We start from the raw sequence: 10,674 nt of genomic DNA, 5'->3' as shown, positions 1-10,674 counted from the left end.
GGGGTTGGGGACCCCTGCTTTAGACAGAGTACTCATGGTGCAACAGCAAGTATCCCAACCTGTCTGATCTTAAGTCCTAATAAGCACACTGTCAATGCTGCAAATACTGTATATTCCTGCTTTGACAAAATATGCAGAACTGTCTGGTATTTTTAGAGTTAATTCAGATGATGGTGGGGGGGAGGAGAAAGATAGGACTGCGGGCAGGAAGAGACCGGAAGAGACCCTCTGCCCTTCCACCTGATAGGAGAACATGATATATGACAGCAAATTTAGGGAGGGAACATGCTGGTAAATTAATTGCTCAGAGGAAGAGAATTTTAGATCTTAGCATCAACTCATTGTGCCTGTGCCAACATTTTGTAACAATAAATTACTTTTAGGAAAATCAATGCCTGGAAGTTCTTTGAAGTGTTTCATTAGCCGGAACCATAACACACACTTTGAAACTTAATATGACTTTTTTTTTCACAGAAACTTAGTAGGACAGTCTAACTCAGATGACCTCACTCAGTTCCTTCATTCAGGTCTCAGTCACTACAGTTCAACTCATCACTTAGATCAGACATGTCAAACACAAGGCCCGAGGGCTGGATGTGGCCCGCGAAGTGGTTTCATGTGGCCCGCGAAGCCATTCTGGAAACTGTGAGAGAACGGCCCCTGCTGCTTTGGCTCTGGCCCAGGCCGGCTGGGAGCCAATGTACAATTTTGTGGTGGCCATCTATGCTGAAACGCATTCAGTCTTAGCTCCAAAAGACCGTCTGGAAACAGCAAGGAACCAGCTCCTGCCGCGTTGGCCCCGCATGCTGGGGAGGTGTCACCCTTTGTGAGGAATGAAGAAATGCACCATTGCCTGGAAGTGGCCAGCAAAGGGCCCTCACCTACTTCACATATCTGACTTGATGGGCTCTGGGGGCGGGGTTTCAGCAGGCAGCGGGGCGCTCTCCTCACAGCGCCAAGAGACTGAGCCGGGCAGTGCAAATCCAAAAAGAAGCATGATGATGCCCAGCCCCCAGCCTGCCCGGTTTCAGCAAGCAGCGGAGCGCTCTCCTCACAGTGCCAAGAGCTGAGCCGGGTGGCACGAAACTGATGAGGTGCAATGCTGCCTAGTCCCCAACCTGCCCAGTTTCAGCAGGCAGCAAGGTGTGAAGCTGGTGAACAGCGCCGAGTCCTGGCCTATCCTGGGGGTCTCCCATCCTATTGCTAAGGAAGCTTTGGATACAAAGCTGGGTCTCCTCCCATGGAGAGGGAATGGGCCTTCCTCTGAATTTGCCCTCATGCCCATCATGAGCAACCTAAGGAGAGCAAGCACAGCAGCAGCACCTTGAGGAGGAGGTAAGTGCAGCTGGGCACCCCCTTGGGGAAGTGGTGCTGGGCTTAGTGCCGCGGGTGCTCGAGGGCCAGGCTGGGCATTTGACCTCTGCTGTCCAGGGCTCCGGGCAGCCCGCACCACCATCCAACCTCCCTGCATGGCCTGAGAGGAATGGTGAGGCTCCTCCAGTGGACCATGCCTTGGCACTTGCCCTGGTCCCTTCTGCCAGAGTCCCTCAGATCTGTCCCATTCCTGCACAGGCCCCCACAGGCCCCCTTGACGCAAACGATGTAGAGCTGGCCATGCCCACCCAATAGGCCACACCCACTCCATCCATGCCCACCCTGGCCACACACCCCCGAGGGCAACTGCAATGCTGATGCAGCCCTCAATGAAATTGAGTTTGACACCCCTGACTTAGATCAAGTAACCTAGGTGGTAAAATTCAGTCAGCAGCAGCAAGCATTAAGCAGAAAAAAAGAAGAAATTAAAATGTTTGTTAATTAATCTCCCCTCGGCTGATGACTGAGCATCAAAGCTATTGAACTTTCCCATACTGTACTATAGTATGTACTATAGGAGCTGTCAATCAGCTGAACATTCCTCTATAAACATTTTTATAAATTGAAAAATCCACCAGATAAACTTTTCAACCTTTACCATCATCTCAACTATCAAACGGACAACAACCTACCCTCATCTACAGTCAATTTTAATCAATTACAGCTTCTCAATTGACTTGAGATACCAAAGTTTTGAACATTTCTTGTGCCAAACTGTACAACTTTCTTATATTTGAACCATTTGAATTTGCTTTTTTCCTCTCTACAAAAAAAAATGGGAATAAGATCTCAGAAAAACAAACCATATAGCAACTTTCAATCACTAGAGCCACCCTGTGGTTAGTGGATCTTAAAGCTATAGCTGTGTAGCTAGATTTAAAAATAAATTTATCAAGGTCTATATGATTTCCACGGGACATATTTTATTTACTAAGAAGTTAGTGCCAAGTTTACAGGAGTATTGTAAATCTATTTTAGATTTACAAATTTAAGATTTATTGTACCAAATCATTTCATACAACCGTGGTGGCGAACCTATGGCACACGTGCCACAGGTGGCATGCAGAGCCCTCTCTGTGGGCACGCGCACCGTCGCCCCAGTCCTAGGCCTTCAGCTGGGTTTATAAAACCTTTTCACTTTAGGCCTCCGCTGCCATGTGCAAAAAAAGGGAAAAGTTTCAATCAATCAATCAATTTCAACTTCTCACGGGGAAAAAAAGATCTCGCAAAGTTTGATTGATTGAACTTTTCAGTCCCACCTAGTCTGCCGTTACCACTGCAGCCATGCCCACCCAATGGACCATGCCCACCCAATGGGCCACACCCACCCAGCACCCAATGATACATAAGTGGGTTTTGGGTTGCTGTTTGGGCACTTGATCTCTAAAAAGTTCGCCATCACTATCATACAATCTTCAAGATGACTGCTGTATCTCAGCTGACCCTAAGTCTTCTTCTGTTAGGCAAAGATACTATCAAGCAAAGCACTAGATTATAACTACCACTGTTTTTATTCTCTTCTGCAATCCATTGGAAACCCTAGAAATATTCATGGAAATAAAAATGCTAGATTCCTTTTAACTGAAACTCAAAAATGGTATCTGGTTGGCACCAAGGGATGTGTCCTTAAGGATCCAAGTACTATTCTCTATCACCTAGGGTTTCTCCCGAATAGCCAGATGTATTTTCTTGAAGTCAAGCAGTTGACTATACTTATTTTTAAAGATATAAAATTGTTTTGGAGGATACAAATGAAAACAAAGCAGTGGTTTGCAATTACAAAATTCCAATTGCTAATCTTTTTCCAAGAAAAAAAAAGGCAGATAGGTTACATAAATTAGGTCTCTGTGGGAAAGTCCAGTAATAGATATGTGTAAAAGATAAAATAAGAGAACATAGAAGGCTGAGGTCTTAAAACAACTTTCCAATTTAGAAGTCCTTTTAATTCTTCTAAAGAGGTGCATATATGATTGCATGTTATGTGAACTTGGTAGACAAAATACGAGATTCAGTCCTTAATCTCCTGTCCTATTAAACAAATTTCAGTAACTTTCTTCAGTAAAATAGAATGAGTGCCAAGGCTGCCACTTTATTTTTTCTAAATTTAAGATGCTATTAAATTCTTTAATAAGGATACTTTATAAATACTGAAAAAAGCAATGATTTGTCATGTATTTTTCGATGCAAAAATGGTATATTGCAAGCAGCAGTTTCCTCCCCTTAAGTTAAAATAATGAATCCCAAATTATAGAACAAATATAGCTTTTTACCTATTAGTAGATAGATATATACCCCAAGTTTAGGACTTTGCAGAAGGATGGAGGATGATGTTAACTTATCAATTCTTCCTTGTAATTATAGTTTCTAATACTAGGCCCCTTGGTTTTCCAAAGGGTCTTAACAGTTTTTCAGAGGGCCTTCATGCTTGCAGAAGAGGGGGGGGGGAGAATTATCGTGGAACATTTTTCTATAAATAGGATGTTTTTATCTGCAGAGGAAGTTCTTAAATTCAAACTTGCATCTTTAATTTTACATTGCTATTTAGAATGGATCCGCTGAAAATAATGGAAATTAGCCTTCAACTATTTGAAACAGGAATTTTAGTCAAGAGAAATGACTAAAATACAACACTGTAAAATCACAAGTTTTGGCAGGCTGTTTCCTAATGATTCTAATTATCTATGTGAACATGGGATATCTTAAAATATTTTGTCTTGAACACAGAAAATAACTTTATTAGATGAAGACATTTAGGCCCATTTGTTGTACCTTCTACCTTACATTCTGTTGTACTTACCTGCTTCGGATTTTGAAACATTGAAATAGGAAACCAAGTGATCTGATCAGTAAGAGGTAAAAACCATGTCTTTCCTTAATAAAAATAATGTATTTGTTGATTCAACCTACTTATTTCACAAGTAGACAGTAGGGATCTGATGTTGTTTAGAACAAGGCTATAACAGGGCACTAAAAATGGAAATAGTCTATGTAATGTATTGTGAGAGAAACTGGCCTTAATTTTAATATATTTTAAGAAATGCACATGAAAATATGTTAGAACGTCTGAATTTCCTGTTAGCACTGCACTATTATATAGGACCAATACTGTATAAATAAAAAAACAGCACATTTTGTCTGGTCTGGAACCTGACATGTTTTCTTAACACAATCCTTGTAATATATAATAGTCACGTGAGAACTAAAAACAACCAAAAGGATCACTAGGAATTTAATCCAAATCTGAATATCAAATAAATTTTATCAAAGAGATATTGTTGATGTTAATGTTTACTTTTACTAAACAGGATTATTCAGAAGCACCCATTTCAGACCACTATTTATCTGAAATATCAATTTAACAGCTAAAATTACAAAATATTTTATTTCAGCTGTTTTTATTTTCAATCAGGAATTCTTTACTGAGGATGACTATAGTTGTATTTACAGGGAGTTCAGACAGTCTACAAATGCAGTACTCTCATTTTTTTTTAAAAAAAAGAAGCAATGTTTGTTTGAATTGCTTCTATCTAATAAGTTTCAGCTGACAATACATGTAAATTACATGTAATTACTGTATATTTTTAGAAAATAGCTACATATATATGCACTAGCTTGTCAACTGAATAGTCAGTTGGAAAGCCTTTTTTTCAATATGGCTATTTAAAAACATTTCAATACCGAGAAATCATAGCCAGTGGCTGGTCTACAGGGACTTCTCTTCTTCTCAAGAAACAAATGTAGAAAGCCAGAAAGCATCTTCGGAAGCCAGAATTAGATTTTCAAGAATCTTGTTTTCCCCCTCCTTTGCAATTGAAGATACAATGAATTAAAAACCTAATCAAATTAAATGAATAGGCTAGTAGAGTAATATAATACAGAATTGGTTGGCACCATCATAATTTCCATAAATTTGTTTAAATTTCAGTTGCCTTGATTTCTGTTTATATAACCAAAGTTACATTCTACAGCATTTAAAATGAGTGAAGTACTTATTAGAAGATAGTGAGAAAATGCTATTTTTAATTTTTTTAAAACTGTTTTGAATAAAACAGGACACTAATTTTTATTTGGTAAAGTAGTTAAAAGGTACAGAAAATTGAAGGAAACCTACCTTTTTTCATTATTGTCCATATATTCTCATGTAATTTCATTTAATTAAATATGGTGATAGTTATAATTTTGGAAAAAGATAAATGTTTCACCTAATAGGATATGAAAATTCTTAAGACACTATTGTGTCCCATTTGTCCTTAGGTTAGCGTCGGTGTAGTGTAAATATTAATACTTCGTACCAAAATACAAATTACCTTCAAACAGCCTTATGAATTTAATGAAATGTTCTTCAGACCTTAAGATTACATCATTAAGGCACTTACCATTCAAGTAAAACAGATATTTATACAAATGTTGGGAAGATGGACTGGATATTTTACTAAACAAACAATTTGAAAGTAAATCAACTCAATGTCAAAGTATGTATAAACAGTATCAAGAGTGACTATTTTATTGTCTGAAATGAGCACAAACATTTCCACAGATAACACTGAAAGCAGTGCAAAGACTGATAGTGACTTCTTGACTAAAGGTAGTTTTGTAAAAAGAAATACCAAATAAATCAGTGCCCTGTTTTGGTTTTGTAAAATTTTTACATAAAAGTTGGTCCAAACTTACAAAAAAAGCACAAATTGTGTGCATAGTTCAGATCTTAGTAGTGTGCCTTAAAAAGCTGATGTCCCTAAATTTAGCATTGACTTAGAACTGCCAAAATATAAAATTTATAGCTAGAATTTGAAAGATGAATAATTATCTGGATTTTCAGAACAGCATAAGTTGTAAGCAATTTCCTATTGTATGCAAGATCCTTTTCTGAATAAAAATAAAGCTGCTGAATTAACATTATTCAAGTCTGTTGGACTGCTGTTTGAAATCACAGCTAAAAAGTATTTCCAGATACAAATGACGTGCCTGAGGGCCAGGGGGAAAGAGAAAAGAGCAGCAGCTCAGTATGGCAATCCTCTGCCTCGACCTCTGACTGCTGATGTACTAATATGTCCCCTGTATCCTTGTGAATATCCAGGTCCTTGAGCAGGAGAAGTCCAAGTTTGTCCATGAATGTGGCTGCCAGTGGCAGGAGGTTCTTGTAAATTACTTCCATAGCTATAGTTCTGCATCTTTGAAGACAAAGAATGAGAATGAGTACTTTCAGACCCAGACATTCCAACTGAATTGCCACTATTTTCCAGTACTGTGATGGGACCATGGCTATATTCAAATCTATGATCCTTATCTCCACTAAATAGCATGGAACCAGTGTTGAGGTAAATGTCTCCATAACGAGTTACTGAGCTATGAAATGGTTCTGAAAAGGCAGGAGTTGGAAGGGCACTACTTGAATGAGATGAAGCAATATTATAGTTCTCCAAGGGTTGAATATCTGAATTTCCAACAAAATTTGCCCTTTCTAATGTCCCAGAGGATACATTTCCTATTCCATCACTACCACTATAGTGGGCACAAGAGAATGTAGTAGATACAAAACTATCTTTATAGTTTGGACCTGCTACAAAGGAATCTCTTGGCTGGAACTCCACATTAGATGTTGCTGGTTTCTCAGATGTTTGAGCCTGGTGATGAGCCAGCAGCTCTAAAAGAGCTGCTTTTACTCCAGCATGAGGATCCATCCCCGAAGAGCTACTAATTGAAGGTAAGTGTTGATTCGCTGTCCGATAATCAAGGTCTTCTTCAGTAACTGGTGGTGGTTCAGGTGGTTCGGGGGGTCGTTGATCTGGTGGCAAGATACGAGGACGTTCTTCTGGGGTTTGAGGTTTCATTTCAGGGGGTCTCACCAAGTCATCTTGTCCTAAATTAATTTTGAAATAGTTTAGAATTAAATATGCAGCTAGAACTACAGTTTAGGATTAAATATGCAGTTAATAATACAGAATATTTATTAAGTGTTAAAAATCTGGATCAAGCAAAATTGTGAACAAAATTATTTCTAGAAGTATGCTTCTCTATCCAAGTGTGCACCTGCTGTCCAAAACAATATTTTCCCAAAAATTCATTTAGCCCCATCCTGACTTTTGTCTTAAAAGGTCTTTTCTCTGATCTTAGACTAAAGTTGAGTATTGTATGACTATTTTTAGAGTTGGGGGGAGGGGGAAGAAGGGGGCTAGGATTATTTCCAGATCCCTGTTATTGTTTTAATATTGCATTCTGCCCAAAGTCTCAATGGAGTCTGGCAGCCTTATAAATTTTAAAATAAATAATACATAGGAAATGCATCTGCCAATTTTCTCCAACTTTCTATTAGAAGTTCTTTTTGCCCTATCTCACATTATTCTTGAGACTTAGACTTCCCATGAAAAAGTACATAGGATTTGAGGGTAGGAATCAACAAAGCTGAGGTGTAGATACCATTCTGCTCAATTTCCTCTAGAGCCAATTCAGTGTGTGAACACAGAAATGCATTGATCCTCTATTCTGGAAAATATTTTTGTACGATGATTACAAATAACTATAAGTAAAAGGAAAGTATATGTATCAATGAAACAAAAATAAGGAAATTCTATAAATTCTTAATGCATTCTTCATTTGGTATCACAGGAGTTTTTGAAAAATAACTTAATCTTCATTACAGAATATAATACTTTAACATGCCACTTAAGTCATTAGCAACTGAAGTAGCCTAGCCTGTAAACCTAAGAAGAGAAAATTACCCCAAAAATAATTTCTCCTCCGACAGTTTGAGAGAAGCAATAATAAGACTGACATTCTCAATCATATAAATTGCCCACCTGCCTAAATTTACTTTTCCCAACACCAAAACTCATACCTGCACATGTGTATAATGATTTAATCAGATGGGGATAAACAGATGCCGGTGATTCTACATCTTCCCAATTGCCAGATGCTGGTGTACTTGGCTCTGGAGGCTGTCTTGGTTGTAATGGCATGTCATGTCCTGATCCATTTTCCTTTTCTTCTAGGAAATTTTCTTTTTGCTTCAATTGTTGAGCTTTTAATAACTGAGATAACAAAACTGTAAATGCACTCTGCACAGCTGCTTGGGTAACTTCTGTGTCAACTTTAGATTGGGTCAATGGAGTGGCTTGCACAGAAAGCTGTGGTGTTGCTGTTTGCTTTAAAGGCTCTTGATCTGGTGAGGGAGGCAGTGGTGGCTTAGGTGGTGGTGGTGGCGGTGGCGGTTGTTGTTGCTGTTGTTGTTGCTCAGGCTGTTTTTCAGCCACATCCAAAATGCCAGGTGGAAGATTTATTTTATTCAGTTGTTGCTCAGTCTCAGGATTCATTTTAATGTTCAGCACTTGAGCAAATTGTGCCATATTAATACTAGTTTTAGACTGGAGCAGGTTTAGGAGAATTGCCACTTCATTTTGATTTAGTGGCTGACCACTGCCTGCTTTCACTGAAAGTAGCAAGAAAAACAGAAAGGAAGCACTTAGTATGCTCATATTTAAGGTCCAAAGCAAAATTCAATTGACTATGACCCATTTCAATGACTACTTAAACAGTGGTTAGATCTGAAGGATATTCTTGACTTTTGCTCAGTGTGGGAGAATGAATATTTTGCTTTCATCCTAGAGGCAGAGTTTTACATATTTTTCAAGTTTTTCAAGTTGATTGGAAAATAAAGTTTATTTTAAAATGAGAACCACTTTTACTGTCTTCCACTTCACTTGAAAGTTCTGTATCTTTTTTGCAATCAATTAAAATACGAATAAAGTGATTTTATATATCTATCACGTAGATTATATTTTCCAGCATTCACAGGGAATAAGGTGAACTATTTGTTTGTTTTTTAAATTTTATCCATTTATTAAATTTATATACTGCCCATCTCACTATTGAGCGATTATAGATGGCTAATCTGGCAAATTATATTTGAAAAAATAAAGCAAATAAATAAAGCAAAGTAAAAAGGCTTTCAAATGTATATGTACAATAGGTAGAAAAGATACATTTTTGAGGTACACTTTGAAACTAAGGGTTAGTGCCTTTATACAAGAATGGGCAGCACATAAATATAATAAAAAAATGTCTGAAGTAAAACAGAACAAGAATTAAAAACAAGGAGAAGGGATGCCCCAAATTGCATCCTTTGCAAATCTTTCTTATATAAAAGTAGTGTATCACCCTGAGTAAAGAAGCTGAGGGGAAAACCCAAGAAAAAAGAAATAATAAATATATTTTTGAAACCCTAAGAATCTAAAAAGTTGTGATATTATTTTATCATTTTTATGTAATCTGTAGCTTTGGTCTGTTTTGTTGTGGGTAGCTGAAATCCCAATCTTTATGAATTCTGATTGGCCAGGAAATAACAGTTGATTTATAAAAATTCTACTCTTTGACCATAAGAGGGAGTTAAAGAAAAGAAGATGAACGAAACCAAGAAACATCGAATGTATCAGACTGCCAGAGTTGTGAGAAGTATTTAAATAAAACAATATAAATCAACTGTGTTCTAAGGATGTTACAAAAGAAGAGCAAGATAAACAAATTCAAGAAGAAAGATGAATAATTCAAAGGTGCAATTATGTGTAGAAAGTTACCAAACCACTGAAGCAATTCCACAAGTATTTGATTTAACTGCAATTTTTGAATATAAACGTGACACCAATGGTATAAATACAAACCTTCAGCACAATTGAAAAAAGAGTTCCAAGTAAATCTACAATCCTCAAGAGAACAAGTTTGTTCTTCATGGATACTCAGTTGAGAATCTCTTGAGAAAAAGTGAAGTTTATATTACTTGATAGACATCTCAGAGAAGAAAAAGATTTTATTCTATGAAGACAAATTGGGGGGAGTTACGTACACTTAATAGGAGTTAGGATGGATTTCTACCGATCTGATATATGTAATCAAAAATTCTAATCTATAGTTTTGTGTTTATATGGTGTTTGAAAATGGGTTTTTTCTTACTTTCTCTTGAAATGTTTGAGTAATTTTGAAAGTTTGTAAAATAATAGTGAAAGTGTATTTTAAAGTATGCATGTTAAAAAAAAGTTTAAAAAAGATGTACTAAACTTCAATGACTTTAGAAATATTTTTAAAGAAGAGTTTGAAGTTTCAAAATAGATACAAAAGGGGCGTTGTCTTACCTGAACGCCTTTTCTCAGCACGGAGATGGAGACTCCACCATTGGGTAGTAGACTGTATTCCTGCCCAATCAGATCAAGTCAGCCAAAGTTGCCACGCCCGTCCTGGACCGTTGGTCTCCAGTCTTTGACGCGAGCGTAGCCATTGACTGACAGCAAGACGTTGTGGCTCACCAAACTA

The 10,674-nt window shown here is 37.5% G+C and overlaps 1 protein-coding gene across 1 annotated transcript in view; it reads right to left on the bottom strand.

The window, feature by feature from the left end:
- Positions 1-5,855: 5,855 nt before the first annotated feature.
- CDK13 (cyclin dependent kinase 13) overlaps positions 5,856-10,674 on the bottom strand; it is a 52,442-nt gene continuing 47,623 nt past the window's right edge. Inside the window, exons 13-14 of the mRNA XM_015813060.1 lie at positions 8,210-8,800; positions 5,856-7,234 (exon numbers count right to left, since the gene is read on the bottom strand). Coding sequence (XP_015668546.1) covers positions 6,375-7,234; positions 8,210-8,800 — 1,451 coding nt within the window. The 3' untranslated portion in view covers positions 5,856-6,374. The remainder of the gene's footprint in view (positions 7,235-8,209; positions 8,801-10,674) is intronic.

Source organism: Protobothrops mucrosquamatus, unplaced genomic scaffold, assembly GCF_001527695.2.
Source record: "Protobothrops mucrosquamatus isolate PMUCROS unplaced genomic scaffold, P.Mucros_1.0 scaffold131, whole genome shotgun sequence".
Lineage (NCBI taxonomy): Eukaryota > Metazoa > Chordata > Lepidosauria > Squamata > Viperidae > Protobothrops > Protobothrops mucrosquamatus.
This window is presented reverse-complemented; position numbering and strand designations above follow the sequence as displayed.